We start from the raw sequence: 22,500 nt of genomic DNA, 5'->3' as shown, positions 1-22,500 counted from the left end.
TTGTCGAAAAGATGGCGCCATAGCATATATAACGACACACTTTTTCAGTGTATTTTCTTGTTTTGTTTTTTTTAACTGTAAATGCATTATGGCCGTCAGCAAAGAAACATCCATAAATTATCCGCACAGTTTTCAAAGCCGTAGGGTTCAAAGTGTAGGAAAAACGTAACGGTTTATAGCACGGAATTTACGGTAAATTCAAATCCTGACCTTTCTCTTTCGTGAGATCAAACAAATAGCAGGGCATCACACACGCACACACACACACACACACACACGTTACATGGAAGTTTAACAGCTCCTTAGGTACCAGAAGAGCAGGAGGCTGATGAAGTGTGACGTGCCCGTGGGCTTTCATCATGGATGTTGACATCTGAAAGTGGCAGATTTCCTGTCCCTCGCACATCACTATGAGTCCCTCACAGCCCAGTCCGTCTTGTTCCTTATCTTCATCCTAATACTCACTTGTGTGTGTGTGTGTGTATGTGTGTGTATGTGTGTGTGTGTGTGTAACCTCTTTGTGATTCTTTAAATGTCGACATCCTGCAAGCAGCAGAGCGTCTGCCAAAGCTAAATAATGAACAAGACAAAAACAAAGCAAGTTGCAAACCATAAGTTGACCCGTGTTGTGTTTGTTCCAGTACAAGGTGAACTGCTACGGCGTGCATCCATTCTATATGGGCCTGGAGACCACTGCAGATGCTCACGGCGTGTTGCTGCTGAACAGCAACGCAATGGGTGAGGCGATACGCGCACGTACACTCGCATGCTTGTTGAAACTCCTGCCCTCACACGTCTTGAGCATTTTTTCTACAGCGGTGATGTGCAACGGGTTTCATAGCTGGTGAGGCTCTGCCTTTTTTTTAAGCTTTAAAGGCCTACTGAAATGCGATTTTCTTATTTAAACAGGGATATCAGGTCCATTCTATGTGTCATACTTGATCATTTTGCAATATTGCCATATTTTTGCTGAAAAGATTTAGTAGAGAACATTGACGATAAAGTTCACAACTTTTGGTCGCTGATAAAAAAACCTTGCCTGTACCGGAAGTAGCAGACGAGTAGCGTGACGTCACAGGTTGTGGAGCTCCTCACATCTGCACATTGTTAACAATCATGGCCACCAGCAGCGAGAGCGATTCGGACCGAGAAAGCGACGATTTCCCCATTAATTTGAGCGAGGATGAAAGATTCGTGGATGAGGAAAGTGAGAGTGAAGGACTAGAGGGCAGTGGGAGCGATTCAGATAGGGAAGATGCTGTGAGAGGCGGGTGGGACCTGCTATTCAGCTGGGAATGACTATAACAGTAAATAAACACAAGACATATATATACTCTATTAGCCACAACACAACCAGGCTTATATTTAATATGCCACAAATTAATCCCGCATAACAAACACCTCCCCCGTCCCGTCCATATAACCCGCCAATACAACTCAAACACCTGCACAACACACTCAATCCCACAGCCCAAAGTTCATACAGCACATATATTTCCCCAAAGTCCCCAAAGTTACGTACGTGACATGCACATAGCGGCACGCACGTACGGGCAAGCGATCAAATGTTTGGAAGCCGCAGCTGCATGCGTACTCACGGTACCGCGTCTGCGCATCCAACTCAAAGTCCTCCTGGTAAGAGTCTCTGTTGTCCCAGTTCTCCACAAGCCAATGGTAAAGCTTGACTGTCATCTTTCGGGAATGTAAACAATGAAACACCGGCTGTGTTTGTGTTGCTGCAGTCGGCCGCAATACACCGCTTCCCACCTACAGCTTTCTTCTTTGCTGTCTCCATTGTTCATTGAACAAATTGCAAAAGATTCACCAACACAGATGTCCAGAATACTGTGGAATTTTGCGATGAAAACAGACGACTTAATAGCTGGCCACCATGCTGTCCCAAAATGTCCTCTACAATCCGTACAAGCCATCATACCGAGACGTTTTCAGCAGGATATTTCGCGTGAAATTTAAAATTGCACTTCAGTAAGCTAACCCGGTCGTATTGGCATGTGTTGCAATGTTAAGATTTCATCATTGATATATAAACTATCAGACTGCGTGGTCAGTAGTAGTGGGTTTCAGTAGGCCTTTAAATTATTGCGATCCAATCAGTGTTAGTGCAAGTTCGTTGCGTTAAAATTATGACAGAAATTAGGAAAACTTTAGTTCGGAATGTTCAAATACAAAACAAAAAACCAGTGAAGTTGTCACGTTGTGTAAATCGTAAATAAAAACAGAATACAATGATTTGCAAATCCTTTTCAACTTATATTCAATTGAATAGACTGCAAAGACAAGATATTTAATGTTCCAACTGAGAAACTTTATTTTTTTTTTGCAAATAATCATTAACTTAGTATTTAATGGCAGCAACACGTTGCAAAAAAGTTGTCACAGGGGAATTTTTACCACTGTGTTACATGGCCTTTCCTTTTAACTAGACTCAGTAAACGATTGGGAACTGAAGAGACCAATTTTTGAAGCTTTTCTGGTTTTATTTATTTATTTATTTTTGTTTTTACATAAGCTGGCCAAGGTTAAAAACCGTCTTTCTAGGCAACAGTTTGAAACAGTAATCCATGCCTTTATCACATCTGGGCTGGATTACTGTAACTCGTTGTATTTTGGAATTAGTCAATCCTCCCTCTCACGTCTGCACCTGGTCCAAAATGCAGCTGCCCGACTTTTAACTAACACAAGAAAGAGAGAGCACATTACTCCTGTTTTAGCTTCCCTCCACTGGCTGCCTGAGTCCATTTTAAAATTATTTTACTCGTTTTTAAATCTTTACGTGGTTTTGTCCCACCTTACCTCTCTGAGCTGCTCCACCTCTATGCCCCCAACCGGTCCCTCAGCTGCTCCTGGACGTACCCAAATCAAAGCTTAAGCTTAGAGGGATACAGAGTCTTCTCTGTTGTGGGTCCCAAACTCTGGAACGATCTCCCTCTCCATGTGAGACAGGCCCCTTCTTTGGCTACTTTTAAGACCCTTCTTAAAACCCATTTTTATTCACTGGCTTTTAATCCAGCATGAGACTTTATACTGTTTTTAACTTTTTTAACTGTTTGTAACTGTTTAACTGCTTTTTTCTAACAAATTGTTCTTAAGATAATTTGTATTTGCTTTTTCAATGTGTATTTTACCTCTGTTTTAAATGTTATTTTGGTTGTTTTTAAAGGACTTTATAAATAAAGTTGGTTTGGTATGGAATTATTTACCATTCTTGCTTGATGTACAGCTTAAGTTGTTCAACAGTCCAGGGGTCTCTGTTGTCAATGGGAGACAGGTCTGGACTACAGGCAGGCCAGTCTAGTACCCGCACACTTTACTATGAAGCCACGCTGTTGTAACACGTGGCTTGACATTGTCTTGCTGAAATAAGCAGGGGCGTCCATGATAACGTTGCTTGGATGGCAACATATGTTGCTCCAAAACCTGTATGTACCTTTCAGCATTAATGGTGCTTTCACAGATGTGTAAGTTACCCATGCCTTGGGCACTAATACACCCCCATACCATCACAGATGCTGGTTTTTGAACTTTTTGAACGATCCGGGTGGTTATTTTCCTTTTTGGTCCAGAAGACACAACGTCCACCGTTTCCAAAAACAATTTGAAATGTGGACTCGTCAGACCACAGAACACTTTTCCACTTTGCATCAGTCCATCTGAGATGAGCTCGGGCCCAGCGAAGCCAGCAACGTTTCTGGGTGTTGTTGATAAATGACTTTCGCTTTGCATAGTAGAGTTTTAACTTGCACTCACAGATGTAGCGACAAACTGTAGTTACTGACAGTGGTTTTCTGAAGTGTTCCTGAGCCCATGTGGTGATATCCTTTACACACTGATGTCGCTTTTTGATGCAGTACAGCCTGAGGGATCGAATGTTATGTGCATTTATAACAAACAATTCATGTTATTAGTAAAATCCTTCTTTATTGTAACTATTTTGACTAAAAGACGCATTGAGGTTGGAAAGTGAGTTTTATTTGATGACTCAATATATTAACAGGTTACTCAAATACAAAAATAATCGATAGCCGTAGCCCAGGTTCGAACGAGCAGCGGCGTATTTGAACACATTTCAGTAATTATACTTTATTTTGCACCCAGACGTGACTTTCCAGCCGACGCCAGCTTTAACCTACCGGACTGTGGGGGGCATCCTGGATTTCTACATGGTGCTGGGACCTACACCCGAGATGGTGGTGCAGGAGTACACCGCTGTAAGTCTTCTTGGAGTCTCATTTGTTTGTGTGCGAGAGACAGCACTTTTTAAGTTGTGTTTGTTGGGCCTGTGTGTTGTGTCTGGCCCTGGGCCTCTGTTGATGGACTGTAGCAGCTGGGAGTTCCTCGCTTCATTGCGCTCTTTCATTTGGGCAGCCTAAACAACACACACACACACACACACACACACACACACATACTTTTTGTTTTTTTGTTGCCATACAACTTTTTCTTTGCTAAAGTGCTGTGACTTCCTTGTTTGTTTTTTAACTTCAATAGCTGATCGGACGACCTGTTCTACCTGCCTATTGGTCCCTTGGATTCCAGCTTTGTCGCTATGGTTACGCCAACGACCAGGAGATAGAAGATCTATACAAGGAGATGAGGAAAGCAGACATTCCTTATGTAAGTCCTCTGTGATACATATGTTCTTGATGTATACTTGTATTTACTTAACTGCAGAGAGTACCATGCATCTATCTACAAACCCCGTTTCCATATGAGTTGGGAAATTGTGTTAGATGTAAATATAAACGGAATACAATGATTTGCAAATCCTTTTCAACCCATATTCAATTGAATGCACTACAAAGACAACATATTTGATGTTCAAAGTCATAAGCTTTTTTTTTTTCTTTTTGCAAATAATAATTAACTTAGAATTTCATGGCTGCAACACGTGCCAAAGTAGTTGGGAAAGGGCATGTTCACCACTGTGTTACATGGCCTTTCCTTTTAACAACACTCAGTAAACGTTTGGGAACTGAGGAGACACATTTTTTAAGCTTCTCAGGTGGAATTCTTTCCCATTCTTGCTTGATGTACAGCTTAAGTTGTTCAACAGTCCGGGGGTCTCCGTTGTGGTATTTTAGGCTTCATAATGCGCCACACATTTTCAATGGGAGACAGATCTGGACTACAGGCAGGCCAGTCTAGTACCTGCACTATTTTACTATGAAGCCACGTTGATGTAACATGTGGCTTGGCATTGTCTTGCTGAAATAAGCAGGGGCGTCCATGGTAACGTTGCTTGGATGGCAACATATGTTGCTCCAAAACCTGTATGTACCTTTCAGCAATAATGGCGCCTTCACAGATGTGTAAGTTTCCCATGTCTTGGGCACTAATACACCCCCATACCATCCCAGATGCTGGCTTTTCAACTTTGCGCCGATAACAATCCGGATGGTTCTTTTCCTCTTTGGTCCGGAGGACACGACGTCCACAATTTCCAAAAACAATTTGAAATGTGGACTCGTCAGACCACAGAACACTTTTTCCACTTTGTATCAGTCCATCTTAGATGAGCTCAGGCCCAGCGAAGTCGACGGCGTTTCTGGGTGTTGTTGATAAACGGTTTTCGCCTTGCATTGGAGAGTTTTAACTTGCACTTACAGATATAGCGACCAACTGTAGTTACTGACAGTGGGTTTCTGAAGTGTTCCTGAGCCCATGTGGTGATATCCTTTACACACTGATGTCGCTTGTCGATGCAGTACAGCCTGAGAGATCGAAGGTCACGGGCTTAGCTGCTTATGTGCAGTGATTTCTCCAGATTCTCTGAACTCTTTGATGATATTACGGACCGTAGATGGTGAAATCCCTAAATTCCTTGCAATAGCTGTTTGAGAAAGGTTTTTCTTAAACTGTTCAACAATTTGCTCATGCATTTGTTGACAAAGTGGTGACCCTCGCCCCATCCTTGTTTGTGAATGCCTGAGCATTTCATGGAATCTACTTTTATACCCAATCATGGCACCCACCTGTTCCCAATGTGCCTGTTCACCTGTGGGATGTTCCAAATAAGTGTTTGATGAGCATTCCTCAACTTTATCAGTATTTATTGCCACCTTTCCCAACTTCTTTGTCACGTGTTGCTGGCATCAAATTCTAAAGTTAATGATTATTTGCACAAAAAAAAATGTTTATCAGTTTGAACATCAAATATGTTGTCTTTGTAGCATATTCAACTGAATATGGGTTGAAAATGATTCGCAAATCATTGTATTCTGTTTATATTTACATCTAACACAATTTCCCAACTCATATGGAAACAGGGTTTGTATTTTGACTTTGCATTGGAGCTTGGTTTCCTAACCTTTTTGACCTCAGGGTCCAACTTTTCTACTACAAAGGGGCCCGGGGTCCACTCAAATATTACCTAACCTCTTTTGTTGGGCCGCGAGCGCCCCCTAGAGGGCCGCCAAAAAATATATTTTTCACAGCTGTGTTCTGTATGGGCCGCAGCCGTACTCAGTTGTAATTAGAGATGTCCGATAATGGCTTTTTTGCCGATATCCGATATTCCGATATTGTCCAACTCTTAATTACCGATTCCGATATCAACCGATACCGATATACACAGTCGTGGAATTAGCACATTATTATGCCTAATTTTATTGTGATGCCCCGCTGGATGCATTAAACAATGTAACAAGGCTTTCCAAAATAAATCAACTCAAGTTAGGCAAAAAAAATGCCAACATGGCACTGCCATATTTGTTATTGAAGTCACAAAGTGCTTTTTTTTTTTGTTTAACATGCCTCAAAACAGCAGCTTGGAATTTGGGACATGCCCTCCCTGAGAGAGCATGAGGAGGTTGAGGTGGGCAGGGTTGGGGGGGGGGGTGTATATTGTAGCGTCCTGGAAGAGTTAGCGCTGCAAGGGTTTCTGGGTATTTGTTCTGTTGTGTTTATGTTGTGTTGCGGTGTGGATGTTCTCCCGAAATGTGTTTGTCATTCTTGTTTGGTGTGGGTTCACAGTGTGGCGCGTACTTGTAACAATGTTATAGTTGTTTTTACGGCCACCCTCAGTGTGACCTGTATGGCTGTTGACCAAGTATGCTTTGCATTCACTTGTGTGTGTGAACAGCCGTAGATATTATGTGATTTGGCCGGCACGCAAAGGCAGTGCCTTCAGGGTTTAACGGCGCTCTGCACTTCTCCCTACGTCCGTGTACCACTCCGTACGGCGGCGTTTTAAAAAGTCATACATTTTACTTTTTTAAACCTATACCGATAATTTCCGATATTACATTTTAAAGCATTTATCGGCCGATAATATCGGCAGTCCGATATTATCGGACATCTCTAACTTCAACTAACAAAGAATATCTCTACATTTAGTTTGCATCCCCGAATGGTCCAATAAAAAAAACAATATATATATATATATATATATATACATATATATATATATATATATATATATATATATATATATATATATTTTTTTTTTTTTTTTTTTTTGGTCCAACAATCAGAGGAAAAGAGACTAAAGTATGCAAACAAATAGTAATGTTGTTTTGTGTTCAGAATATTTTCATCACTTTAAAAACAAAACAGGGTCGTGTCAAAATATGAATGTTCAGTCATCGTAATTTAAAGCAACATTGAAACACATTGATTGAGCTGAACACCGTATGTGTTTAGTATAATGCCCTTCGCTATCTATAGAGAGTAACTGTATAACACTAAATCAGATTCAAGAAGACCCTCAGATCGAGCAGTACAAATGCAGTACATGGAAAATATTTCATGTAGCATAATAGAACAAAACCATTTACCTAATTCATATCCATTGCAGAGTATGCTTTACAACATAGGTCTTCAACAAGCCTAACAAGGCAAAAGTATTGGGACACTTAGGACTAACAGTAGACAGGTATTGGGACACTTAGGACTAACATTAGCGTGACCCCACTATGCAGAGAAGGTAGGTAATGTGCGGGTAAAGATATGTTGTATGGGTGAAAGAAAGAAGCACCAGTGTTATCCCAGGATGCAGGGAAGGTGGGTATTGTGCAGGTAAAGATATGTTGAATGGGTAAAGGCAGAGGGCAGCACGGTGGAAGAGGGGTTAGTGCATCTGCCTCACAATACGAAGGTCCTGAGTAGTCTTGGGTTCAATCCCGTGCTCAGGATCTTTCTGTGTGGAGTTTGCATGTTCTCCCCGTGACTGCGTGGGTTCCCTCCGGGTACTCCGGCTTCCTCCCACCTCCAAAGACATGCACCTGGGGATAAGTTGATTGGCAACACTAAATTGGCCCTAGTGTGTGAATGTGAGTGTGAAAGTTGTCAGTCTATCTGTGTTGGCCCTGCGATGAGGTGGCGACTTGTCCAGGGTGTACCCCGCCTTCCGCCCGATTGTAGCTGAGATAGGCTCCAGCGCCCCCCGCGACCCCAAAAGGGAATAAGCGGTAGAAAATGGATGGATGGATGGATGGATGGATGGGTAAAGGCAGAAAACACCAGCAAAAGTTGGTCCCGTCCAACGCTGCTTGCAGCTTTAATTATTATTATTATTATTATTATTTCGCAGCTTTGCGCTGTAATTTGACCCCCTTAAAGGGGAACATTATCACCAGACCTATGTAAGCGTCAATATATACCTTGATGTTGCAGAAAAAAGACAATATCTTTTTTTAACCGATTTCCGAACTCTAAATGGGTGAATTTTGGCGAATCAAACGCCTTTCTATTATTCTCTCTCGGAGCGATGACATCGGGAAGCAATCCCCCATTTTCTCACTTTCGTCGGTGTGTTGTCGGAGGGTGTAACAACACGAACAGGGACGGATTCAAGTTGCACCAGTGGCCCAAAGATGCGAAAGTGGCACGAAATTGGACGAAATTTGTTCAAAATACGAGGCTGTGGGGAAAGCCACCGAAATGGTCAGTCGTTTGTTCCGCACACTTTACTGACAAAAGCTATGCTACGACAGAGATGGCAAGAATGTGTGGATATCCTGCGACACTCAAAGCAGATGCTGACATCAACTCCAAAACTGGACAGATCAGCTTTTAGGAAAAGAGAGCAGATGAGGGTATGTCTACAGAATATATTAATTGATGAAAACGTTATTCATTACTCGCGGTTTTACGTAAATTATTATACATAAACTGTGTTTACCAATAATTTAGCTTAAAAACATTTATTTTTTTCAATCATTCGAGTACATCCGGGTAGTCTTGTGTAATGCAGTATTTTTTTGTCTATTTAGGTATGGTTAACCTGAGTGCTGAAATCGTGGAAAAATATATGTTCTTAGCGCGCCTGAAATGGGCTGTCTGCACTCTCAAAGTGCATGTTGTTGCCAAATGTATTTCATATGCTGTAAACCTAGTTCATAGTTGTTAGTTTCCTTTAATGCCAAACAAACACATACCAATCGTTGGTTAGAAGGCGATCGCCGAATTTGTCCTCGTTTTCTCCCGTGTTGCTGGCTATCATGTCGTTTTTGTCGGTTTCGCTTGCATACGGTTCAAACCGATATGGCTCAATAGCTTCAGTTTCTTCTTCAATTTCGTTTTCGCTACCTGCCTCCACACTACAACCATCCGTTTCGATACATGCATAATCTGTTGAATCGCTTAAACCGCTGAAATCCGAGTCTGAATCCGAGCTAATGTCGCTATAGCTTGCTGTTCTATCCGCCATGTTTGTTTGTATTGGCGTCACAGGAAATGGACGGGTGTATATAACGATGGTTAAAATCAGGCACTTTGAAGCTTATTTTTAGGGATATTGCGTGATGGGTAAAATTTTGAAAAAAACTTCGAAAAATAAAGTAATCCACTGGGAACTCATTTTTGATGGTTTTAACCCTTCTGAAATTGTGATAATGTTCCCCTTTAACATGCTTGAAACTCACCAAATTTGACACACACATCAGTACTGGCGAACAAAACTGTTTAGTCAAAAAAAACAAACCCCAAAACTCAAAATTGCGCTCTAGCGCCTCCTAGGAAGAAAACACAGACAAAACCGCCTCTTTCTCCCAGTACGAATGTCGTAGTGTCCGCGGTGGTACGGCAGGTGGGTCATGAAATTGTTGGTCGATTAGACGTTTCAGAATTGGTTTTTCACTGATTAAAATGTATGCAAATATAATTAACATTGATCCAACACACTGTAGTGAAGATATTTGCTTTAAAACTTTGAGTCAGACGGTCCTATCAGAACCACAGCTACATAAAGATTACAGTCACGTCACTTTTCAGTTAACTTTACGGTCTTAATTATGTCTCTATTGAAGCAGTGCGACATGGAAGTGAAAATGAACGTCGTGAAATGCTCAGAGAAGATAAACGCAAGCAATATTAGTCACGCACTTGTTCCCTGCGTCTTGACTATCGCGACCGTGATGGTTATTAAAACTAAAGAGTGTTAATGTTCATGAAACTAGCAAGAGTGGCCATTGAGTCAGTGCTATTAAAAGATCTGGGCGGAGAAGTGGAAATAATCCTTTCCGATTAGCCCGGGACAATATTTGAAGAAGGTAGGACTAGGAACACCTGAAAGACAACAACGGGGTACACAGGACTGGAAATCAACAAAAGGGATACAAGGAAGTGTAATCCTGAGCCTTGTTATATTTCTTGATTGTGTCTCTATGTTTTATATGTATTAATATTGTTATTTTAATAATGTGGTCAGGTATGATGGGAACCATCTGTGGTTCCCAGCAGGCATTAGACATTGATACAACGTTGATTATACATACATGTCCTTTAAAACTGACTTTGAAACAACGTAGCAAAATAGTTGTATTTGTAAATTGAGACAACTTTAAAGGGCAACGTTGGATTCACGTTGTTGGTTGGGAAATGGCCACATTTCAATGGACAAACCAACGTCACAACCTGACATTGAATAAACGTTGTCAAAAAGCAAGTTGTTTCAACGTTGTATTTGTGTTGTAGAATATTGGTTGGGAAATGACCAAAATCCAATGGTCAAATCAACGTCAGAATCCAACATCGATTAAACGTCGTCAAAAAGCATGTTGTTTCAACGTTGTATTTGTGTTGTAGAATATCGGTTGGGAAATTATCAAAATTCAACGGTCAAATCAACGTCAGAACCCAACATTGATCAAATATTGTCAAAAAAGCATGTTGTTTTAATGTTGTTTTTGTGTTGTAGAATTTGTGTTGGGAAATGATCAAAATTCAATGGTCAAATCAACGTCACAGCCTGACATTGAATAAATGTCGTAAAAAAGCATGTTGTTTTGATGTTGTATTTGTGTTATAGATCATTAGTTGGGAAATGATCAAAATTCAATGGTCAAATCAACGTCAGAACCCAACATTGATTAAACGTCGTCAAAAAACATGTTGTTTCAACGTTGTATTTAAGTTGTAGAATATTGGTAGGGAAATTATCAAAATTCACAGTCAAATCAAGGTCAGAACCCAACATTGATTAAACGTTGTCAAAAAGCATGTTGTTTCAACATTGTATTTGTGTTGTATAACGTTGGTGAGGAAATGACCAAAATTCAATGGTCAAATCAACGTCAGAACCCAACATTTATTAAACGTCAAAAAGCATGTTGTTTCAATGTTATAGTTGTGTTGTCAAATGTTGGTGGGGAAATGACTAAAATTCAATGGTCGAATCAACGTCACAACCTGACATTGAATAAACGTCGTCAAAAAGCATGTTGTTTCAACGTTATATCTGTGTTGTAGAATATTGGTAGAGAAATGATCAAAATTCAATGGTCAAATCAACGTCAGAATCCGACATTGATTAAACGTCATCAAAAAGCATGTTGTTTCAACGTTGGATTTGTGTTGTAGAATATTGGTAGGGAAATTATCAAAATTCACAGTCAAATCAAGGTCAGAACCCAATATTGATTAAACGTTGTCAAAAAGCATGTTGTTTCAACGTTGTATTTGTGTTGTAAAACGTTGGTGAGGAAATGACCAAAATTCAATGGTCGAATCAACGTCAGAACCCAACATTGATTAAATGTCAAAAAGCATGTTGTTTCAATGTTGTATTTGTGTTGTAAAATGTTGGTTGGGAAATGACCAAAATTCAATGGTCAAATCAACGTCAGAATCTGACATTGATTAAACGTAATCAAAAAGCATGTTGTTTCAACGTTGTATTTGTGTTGTACAATATTGGTTGGGGAATGATCAAAATTCAATGGTCAGATCAACGTCACAGCCTGACATTGAATAAATGTTGTCAAAAAGCATGTTGTTTTAACGTTATGTTTGAGTTGCTCAACGTCAGACCTAATTCAACAAGTTCTCAACGTTGTTTTAATGTCTTGTGCCTGCTGGGTTGGCTTTGGAGCACTTGACCAATGTAATATGTGACGTGACGGTGAGAGACAATTTTGGATATAAATTGTTGTCTCAGAAAAGTAATTCAGTTGTTCTTTTATTATTGTTGTATTTAATGATTGTATTTATTTTTTATGTGTGTATTTTAAATGTATTTCATGTGTTCTGTGTACAATAGAAGTACCGTATTTTTCGGAGTATAAGTCGCACCGGAGTATAAGTTGCACCTGCCGAAAATGCATAATAAAGAAGGAAAAAAACATATAAGTCGCACTGGAGCCCGGCCAAACTATGAAAAAAAATGCGACTTATAGTCCGAAAAATACGGTATACACTGTTTGTTATGTGTATTTAATTCAAAAATATTTCATCTAAGTAGGGGGTCACCGTTCCATCTCCCCATCAGTTAGGGGGTCCTTAGCCTGGAAAACCTTGAAGGACCATGCTCTACAGCCTTTATTTTTGATTGTCCATATGCTGAATTATGTCAAAGTGGGCTTTTGGAGTAACAGAAAAGGGGAAAAATTTAGGAATATAATGTTGTGTTCCTATGCATAGGACATACTCTACTTCCAGTTAATCGTAAGAATCAACTGGAACACATTGTTTAATGTTTTTACTAAAGTCTAATCTGCCCAGAGCATTTTGTTAAATCAAAAATGTAGTTTTAGACATGTTCTGTGTTCAATATTTGCAATTTATTTTTACTTTTGTTGGGTTTTTTTTCCTGTCTGGAATCTGCAGGACGTGCAATATGCAGACATTGACTACATGGATCGGAGGCTGGACTTTGTCCTGGACCCCGATTTTGCTGGACTCCCTGCCCTTGTTGAAAACATGAGAAAAGACGGCATGCGGTTCATCTTCATTCTGGTAATATTACCTTGGCAGTCCTATTTTCCAACAAACTGACAGCAAAAGAGACTAAAGTATGCAAACAGTCACGTTGTTTTGTGTTCAGTTCACTCATTCAGTCGCTTAACTTTGCATGTATGATTTTAAGATGTGGGACACCAGAGTAAAAGAAAAACCACCGGGAGAGCTTTGAAACATCTACATTTCTTTATGTTCAATTCCAGGACCCGGCTATTTCAGGCAATGAGACTAATTACCCTGCCTTTGACAGAGGTAAAGCTGCCGATGTCTTCATCAAATGGCCCAAAAACCTTGGTGATGACATTGTGTGGGGGAAGGTAAGATATATCCATCATTATTCTGTGGATGCTGAATCAGTATTCTGATTTGTATCATTTCGGCTCATTCATAAATATATATGTATATGAATGTCCCACATTTCCAGGAATGACTGTACATGTTTTAAAGGGCATTTTCCCATTTAGGAATGAATGGACAATATTGTAATCAAACCATTGCACTATTAACACACTCCAGTCAGCCTGGACATTCAAACTAACAATATTCAAAGTTCCAGAAATCCAGTTTTTCCCTGAATACTCACTTTTCGATACTACTGATTATTCCCGTTATTCTTACTTCTCCCACAGTTTTCAACTGATTTCAACATCAGTACATTCCACCTATTCATGACATATAGGGCAGGGGTCGGCAACCTTTACCAGTCAAAGAGCCATTTTGACCAGTTTCACAAATTATAGAAAACAATGGGAGCCGCAAATTTTTTTTGAAATTTTAAATGAAATAACACTGCATACAAAGTTTTTTTTTGCTTTGTGCTATGTATAAACCAAGGGTCTCAGATACGCTGCCCACACCTTTATGTGGAATTTGAAAGCTGGTGCGGCACGCAAGTTTTAAATTAATGGCGCTTGTCAGCGTCATGCGTGCCGTGATGGTACAGCATATAGCACCCACTACAGTCAGCGTGCCTGATCAGCCACACGTTGTATGTGGCTTCCGCTTGCTCACGTAGGTAACAGCAAGGCATACTTTGTCAACAACCACACAGGTCACACTGACGGTGGCGGTATAAAAAAAAAACTTTAACACTCTTACCGGTACTAATAATGCGCCACACTGTGAACCCACACCAAACAAGAATGACAAACACATTTCGGGAGAACATCTGCACCGTAACACAACATAAACACAACAGGACAAATACCCAGAATCCCATGCAGCCCTAACTCTTCCGGGATACATTATACACCCCCCCCCCCCCCCCCCCCGCTACCAAGCCCCGCCCACCTCAACCGACGCACAGAGAGAGAGGGGGGGGTTGATGTGTGAGGGAGCAGGGTTGGGGTGGGGGCGGGGTTTGGTGGTAGCAGGAGTGTATAATGTAGCCCGAAAGAGTCAGGGCTGCATGGGATTCTGGGTGTTTGTTCTGTTGTGTTTATGTTGTGTTAAGGTGCAGATGTTCTCCCGAAATGTGTTTGTCGTTCTTGTTTGGTTTTGGTTCAAAGTGTGGCGCATTATTAGTAAGAGTGTTAAAGTTGTTTTATATGACCACCGTCAGTGTAACCTGTGTGGCTGTTGACCAAGTATGCCTTGCTGCCACGTACGTGTGCAAGCAGAAAATGTATACTGTATAACAAGTGTTGGGCTGGCACGCTGTTGATACAGATTTTAGAGGGCGCCAAATGTTGTACCATCATGGCACGCCCTTATTATAGCCGTAAGGGTGAATATTAATCCCGGGAGTTTTCTGCGAGAGGCACTGAAATCCGGAAGTCTCACGGGAAAATTGGGGGGTTCAGCAAGTAAGCTGCTGAGCCGCATCAGAGTGATCAAAGAGCCGCATGCGGCTCCGGAGCCACGGGTTGCCGACCCCTGATCTAGGGTATCGTTTTTCTCTGTCCAAAATATTCCCAGATTCTCTATTCAAACGTGGTACTACTTCCTAACGTCTAATAGCATGCTAACTTCCGCATTCTAGCTTTGTTCAAGCTGATTTACAGGCATATACCTCAGAGTCATATTTTGCTACAAAATGCATGTTAACTGTTAGCATGATTTGTATTTTATTTTTGGTTGGGGGGCTAATTTTTCATTTAAGCAACTGCAGAGTTATACATTATGATACTTCACAGATTTTAACTGTTAGCATTCTAACACTAGCATGCTAGTTTTTTTCAAGCTCATTTTGCAGGCATACCAGTCGCATATTTTGTTATTTGGCGCTACATGACGTTTAACATTTCAGTTCGGCTTCAGCTTGTCAGCATTCACACGCAATTTCGCTAGAAATTGCATTATCAAGTTATTATTATTGTGCCATGTTGGTATGTGCATGTTTCATCATTTATATGATTTTCACATTATTCACTTGTAGGTATGGCCAGATTTACCCAATATATATGTCAATGAATCACTGGACTGGGATACCCAACTTGAGGTATGAATCAACAAGTTACACCAGATTTTTTAATTATACTGTACCTTCAAATATGTTGAATTGGAACCAGAAAATGTTCAATATGTCTACAAGTCACATTTTTGCAGCTCTTCAGGGCTCACACCGCCTTCCCTGACTTCTTCCGCAATGTAACCGTAAATTGGTGGCATCAAGAAATCATGGATTTCTATCAGAATATGATGAAATTTGATGGCATCTGGATTGTGAGTGACCTGAAGGAGATATATGTAATCAGTGTTGCCAGATGGGAAATTACGAAGTATCGTACCAGAAACTTAAAGCTAAACATTTTTGTACATACCCAATTAGACCTTGCTCAAGGCCATCTGCTACAGTAAAACATTAACAACATTACCAAATAATGTGTATTGTGTAATTTATCATGCAGATTTACCTTTGAAAATAGTGCAATGCCGGTCAAATGATCATTTATTATTTATCTTTCATAGGGGATATATCAGACACATACATTAGTCATCGTATGCCCGGCAACGCTGATTCTAATTTACAGACCATAATTTGTTGTTGCTGTTCTTGTTATTTTTATGCTCAAATAATTCTCTTTTCTTTCTATCCTTCTTTGTAGGATATGAATGAGCCTGTTACTTTTGTGCACGGTACAGTTGGGGGGAAGTGTTTGGGTAACCATTTGCTTGAGAATCCTCCATATATGCCATGTAAGACAACAGTGTTTGGATATTTTCATTTCCTGTAATTTGGTTATTAAGCAGTAAATAATCTGCCTGTGTTTTTTTTCCAAATAGCTTTGGAATCCAAACATCTCGGTTTAAACCATAAGACCTTGTGCATGAACAGCGAACAGATACTGAGTGACGGAAAGGCAGTCAAGCACTACGATGTCCATAGCCTCTACGGGTGGTCCCACAGCAAAGCTACTTATGAGTAAGACATCAAGTATTGTAAAGATACACTAAAGGTTTAAAGTTACTTCTAAAATCCACTTCTCCACGGCGGTGAGTTGAAAGGAGCAGAACCGGCTCCTTGTGCTTTGTGGGCGGACAGCGCAATAGGAGTTCCCGCCACTACCCATGTGTACATCCAAACAGAGAGAAGACGTGCAAATGCTAGCAATGACATAGAGCTGGTGGAAAACCGACGAATCATGACCCTGAAAGACTGAGCTGCACTTATTAGCTCTGTATCTCTCACAGTTTACCAGCTACTATTGACCACAACTTAAGTCCATGAGCCATCAGTTGATGCTGACCTGTTGCCCTGACATTAAACAGATGGAAAGAACAGTGTGTGGGCTCCACAGACCCATCACCGTGAACAAGTCAGATGGAGCACTGTCAAAAAAGGAAAAAAAATACCAATATGACCTTTGACTACACCCGTGTCAAGCATCACCGAATGTGATCCATGCCCAGCTCAATAATCCCTAAATTATTAAAGATGTGCCTGACAAGGAACATGAATCTACCCATCTGACTTTTAACCTCAGAAAAGCTGGGTGGGGTAACCTTTACAATCCATACGGTTGTTATTTATGACAAAAGTAACACCTACAGATTTAAAGATCAATTGAGAAGTGTGACTCCCCTTTGGCTTTCTATGTTGGATATGTTTTGACAGGATAGGCTTTTTTTTGTAGAGAAATAATAATTTGATGTTTCTGTTGAGGATAAACCTCCATCCATCAATCCATCCATCCATTTTCTTCTGCTTATTTGGTTTTCAGTAAGGAAGCCCTGACATCCCTACCTCAGCCACTTCTTCCATTTCCACCAGCCAGTTGGAAGACTTACCCGTTCAGTATGTCCTGGGTCTGCCTCCTTTCGGCTGGGCATACCCAGAAGACATCACCAGGGAGTGTCTATAGATTCTATAGCTACATCAACTTGCTGCTCTTGATGCAAATAAGCAGTGGCTCTACTCTGGGTTTCTCCCAGTTGACCGAGCAGCCATTCTCTGTAGAAAACTCTTTCCAACAGCTTGAACCGATGATTTTGGTCTTTCGGTCACTACCGAAAGCTCGTACCCATAGGTGAGGGTAGGAAAGTAGATCGATCAGTAAACCGAGACCTTTGCTGCCCGGCTCAGCTCTTTCTTCACCACAACAGTTTGGTACAGTGACTCGAATTCGTCTATCTAGCAGTCCCGCCTTCCCTCACTCATGACCAAGATCCCAAGATACTTGAACTAATCTACCTGGAGCGAGACCTCACTTCTAACCCATAGGGTGAAATCCACCTTTTTCCGGATAAGAACCAGGGCCTCAGATCTGGAGGTCATTCCAAAGGCTTCAACAAACACTGGAGACCACAGTTCATTGAAGCCATAGCCAAACCGGACTGGTAAAAAAGATGAATGTTTAACCTATTCGGTGGACTTTATTCAAATGTGTTCACATGTACTCTAAAATGTCACACCAACAATGCCATACACTGGGCTGGTAGTGCAGGGTTTCAGGTTTGGGGTCAGAATATAATGTTTTCATGTAGATGTATGCACATGTAACGCCTCTCTTCTTTGTGCAGTGCCGTGCTGGATGTGACAGGTAAAAGAGGAATAGTGGTGACCAGGTCCACTTACCCCTCCAGCGGAAAATGGGTAGGACATTGGCTGGGTGACAACAATTCCAGCTGGGACCAGTTATACAAGTCCATCATAGGTATGTAAAAACACTTGCTATAATTAAACCGCATATACAACATCTTGTATTTAATTCAATCAATAATTGCACATGTATCCTGAGTATTTTCCCGTTCTTGTCTTGCAGGCATGATGGAATTCAGTCTGTTTGGCATCTCTTATGTGAGTGTCAACATCTAATCTGTTTTTTTTTCTTTATACGGACATAATCTTATTGATGTGACCTTGTCCACTGTAAAAAGATTACACTGATGCTGTGCTGTTATTTTATTTTGCTGGACACTTTGATCAAAGGACATCTTGTAGAGAATGTTCCTACAAGACGCAGGAAGCCTGATACTGTCAGTCAATATCTGAAAAAAATTCGGACATTTTATGCTTAGCCTTTTCATTTTTTTCTACTACAGTACCGGTATATTCATTTTTGGACAAAACTTGAAATAAGAATGAAACCATTTAATAGAAAAGTCCAGTAGAATGCTTTCACAATCAGGATTCCTTATATATGTATGTATATCTATATGATATAACTTATATCTCATGCAACAGTCTGGGGGTGTTGCTTGGCTTGCTCAAGAGCATCCATCGCAAGTAGGGTTGTCACAATACCACAATATAGGTAGTCAATACAAAATCTGTGTATTTCAATGATCCTTGATACGTACTCAATACCACCATAAAGATAATAAAAAAAACTGATCCCATGTACTTTAAAATTCACTACTTTATTGAAAGTATGTGTCAAGCATTTAATATCACTGTGCTTCAACATATTGTTCAAGGCTTTCATGGCTTTCAAGCATCAACGGCTTTAAATTCCAATGTCAGCTGCCAAATGGTAACTAAACAGAGCCGTCATGTATATAAAACACAGAGCAATATTATATAATTTGGCATGAAATAGGCCAAATATGTGTGTTTTAAATCGTTGTTAGCATTAACTTTAAAGTTGTATCTGTTTACATTATTCATTTTTGCTCTATTTTTGCTGTGTTATGTGCCCTGAAAATATATAAATATATATGTATTTGTATGTATATATACAGTCGTGGTCAAAAGTCTACATACACTTGTGAAGGACATAATGTCATGGCTGTCTTGAGTTTCCAATCATTTCTACAACTCTTATTTTTTGTGACAAAGTAATCGGAGCATATACTTGTTGGTCACAAAAAACATTCATGAAAATTGGTTATTTTATGAATTGATTATGGGTCTACTGAAAATGTGCCCAAATCTGCTGAGTCAAAAGTATATATACAGCGACATACATTATCAATGTTGTAGAAAAGTTACAATCAAATCAAATTAGCTTCATGACATGGCCTCTTAACTTCAGGTGAGTGATTATAATTGATGACACCTGTTGACTTCTCTGAGCCCATTTAAATGCAGTCGTTAGACTCGGTTACAAACCCGACAATGGGAAAGTCAAAGCATAGTTCTGAAAAAAACAATCATTGACTTGAACAAGTCAGGAAAGTCACTTGGAGCCATTTCAAAGCAGCTTAAGGTCGCAAGAGCAACTGTGCAGACAATTGTTCGTAAGTATGAAGTGCATGACACAGTTTTGTCACTGCCATGATCAGGAAGAAAACGCAAGCTATCACCTGCTGCTGAGAGAAAATTGGTCAGGATAATAATAATAACTGGGATTTATATAGCGCTTTTCTAAGTACCCAAAGTCGCTTTACATGTAGAATCCATCAATCATTCACACGTGGTGGTGGTAAGCTACTTTCATAGCCACAGCTGCCCTGGGGTAGACTGACGGAAGCGTGGCTGAAATTTGCGCCAACGGCCCCTCCGACCACCACCTATCATTCAATTCACCGGTGTGAGTGGCACCGGGGGCAAAGGGTGAAGTGTACCGCCCAAGGACACAACGGCAGCGATTTTTGGATGGTAAGAGGCGGGGAGCGAACTTGCAACCCTCAGGTTTCTGGCACGGTTGGTCTACCCACTACGCCATGCCGCCACCTGGATGATCAAGAGTCAACCGAGAACCCCCAAAAAGCAGGTCTGCAATAAATTGGAAGCTGCTGGAACACAGGTGTCAGTGTCCACAGTCAAGCATGTTTTGCATGGCCATGGACTGAGAGGCTACCATGCAAGAAGGAAGCTCTTGTTCCAGAAGCGACACCTTAAGGCATGTCTAAAGTTTGATGCTTACACATGGACAAAGATAAGACCTTCTGGAGGAAAGTTCTGTGGTCAGATGAAACAAAAATTGAGCTGTTTGGCCACAATACCCAGCAATATGTTTGGAGGAGAAAAGGTGGGGCCTTTAATCCCAGGAACACAATTCTTATCGTCAAGCATGGTGGTGGTAGTATTATGCTACGGGCCTGTTCTGTTGCCAATGGAACTGGTGCTTTACAGAGAGTAAATGGGACAATGAAAAACGAGGATTACCTCCAAATTCTTAAGGACAACCTAGAATCATCAGTTGGGCGCAGTTGGGTGTTCCAACAGGACAATGACCCCAAACACACGTCAAAAGTGGTAAAGGAATGGCTAAATCAGGCTAAAATTAAGGTTTTAGAATGGCCTTCACAAAGTCCTGACTTAAACCCCATTGAGAACATGTGGACAATGCTGAAGAAACAAGTCCATGTCAGAAAACCAACACATTTAGCTGAACTGCACCAAATTTGTCAAGAGGAGTGGTCAAAAGTTCTACCTGAAGCTTACCAGAAGCTTGTGGATGGCTACCAAAAGCGCCTTATTGCAGTGAAACTTGCCAAGGGACATTTAACCAAATATTAACATTGCTGTATGTATACTTTTGACTCAGCAGATTTGCTCACATTTTCAGTAGACCCATGATAATTCATGAATGTTTTTTTTTGTGACCAACAAGTATGTGCTCCAATCACTCCATCACAAAAACATAAGAGTTGTGTAAATTATTGGAAACTCAAGACAGCCATGACATTATGTTCTTTACAAGTGAATGTAAATGTTTGACCACGACTGTATGTATGTATATATGTGTATATATATATATATATATTATCATATTTTTTTGTGTGTTGATATCAACTTGGTATTGAAGTATCAGTTCTTTTGACAGTCCTAATTGCCAGTAAACTAGATCTCTCAGCAACCTTATTTTCTAGCACTTTGATGTTCTTGGAGGGGAGGCTCACAGTGCAAAACTTTGAAAATCCCTGCTGCAGCTTATGCTCAGATTGTCAGATCCTTTCGAATGCTGCAAAAGATTGCATTTATATAAGATTTTCAGAGATATAAAACACTTGCAATGTAAAAAAAACAAAAAACCTCCAGAATCCAGGCAACTTCAACCCTTGACTAACACCCTCCCCCCTCCACATCCCACCTCCCCGGATTGTAATTAATCAAATGTATATACTTGTTCTTATGCTTTGTGAACTCACTATGTTCACTGCTCACTGTACATATCCTACCAAGTCAGACCTACACTGTTTCAATGTCCATTTGATATCGACCAAACCTAACCCCCCCGTCCGAACCCCCCCACATCCCACCCCCCAGATTGTAAATAATGTAGATAATTCAATGTATCAGTGACGTGCAGTGAGGTTGATGGCTGGTGAGGCACTGACTTAATCACAGTCAGATTTACAAACATATGAACCCTAAAGAGTATCTTATTCACCATTTGATTGGCAGCAGTTAACGGGTTATGTTTAAAAGCTCATACCAGCATTCTTCCCTGCTTGGCACTCAGCATCAAGGGTTGGAATTAGGGGTTAAATCACCAAAAATGATTCCCAGGTGCGGCGCCGCTGCTGCCCACTGCCTCACTCACCTCCCAGGGGGTGAACCAGGGGATGGGTCAAATGCAGAGGACAAATTTCATTACACCTAGTGTGTGTGTGACAATCATTGGTACTTTAACTTAACTTTAACTTTACACATACAAACTGTAGCACACAAAAAAGCACATTTAATTAAAAAAAACGTTATTATGGTCTTACCTTTACTTAGAAATTAAGTCCATGCGCCGCAACTAAAGCCCTCACTTAAACTTTCCACGTGCAAGATTGAATCTATTTAAAAAAGTGTAACCGAGGGTTTATAAATGTCGCCTATACTGTATGAAACTACAAAATAACAAACACGGAGGCTCCAGTTTACACGAGGACCACTTTATTTACATTCTTTCAAAAACCTCCGCAACGTGACATCACTTCCGCTCTTAGCGCCTTCAAAATAAGAGCTCAAGGCAAATACTGTAT

General features: G+C 40.6%; 1 protein-coding gene across 1 annotated transcript in view; it reads left to right on the top strand.

The window, feature by feature from the left end:
- si (sucrase-isomaltase) overlaps positions 1-22,500 on the top strand; it is a 217,565-nt gene that overhangs the window by 148,188 nt on the left and 46,877 nt on the right. The window contains exons 28-38 of the mRNA XM_061925793.1: positions 642-738; positions 4,117-4,229; positions 4,510-4,635; positions 13,066-13,194; positions 13,401-13,514; positions 15,575-15,637; positions 15,745-15,861; positions 16,245-16,335; positions 16,423-16,561; positions 18,160-18,293; positions 18,402-18,436. Coding sequence (XP_061781777.1) covers positions 642-738; positions 4,117-4,229; positions 4,510-4,635; positions 13,066-13,194; positions 13,401-13,514; positions 15,575-15,637; positions 15,745-15,861; positions 16,245-16,335; positions 16,423-16,561; positions 18,160-18,293; positions 18,402-18,436 — 1,158 coding nt within the window. The remainder of the gene's footprint in view (positions 1-641; positions 739-4,116; positions 4,230-4,509; positions 4,636-13,065; positions 13,195-13,400; positions 13,515-15,574; positions 15,638-15,744; positions 15,862-16,244; positions 16,336-16,422; positions 16,562-18,159; positions 18,294-18,401; positions 18,437-22,500) is intronic.

Source organism: Nerophis lumbriciformis, linkage group LG30, assembly GCF_033978685.3.
Source record: "Nerophis lumbriciformis linkage group LG30, RoL_Nlum_v2.1, whole genome shotgun sequence".
In the NCBI taxonomy this organism is placed as follows: Eukaryota; Metazoa; Chordata; class Actinopteri; order Syngnathiformes; family Syngnathidae; genus Nerophis; species Nerophis lumbriciformis.
This window is presented reverse-complemented; position numbering and strand designations above follow the sequence as displayed.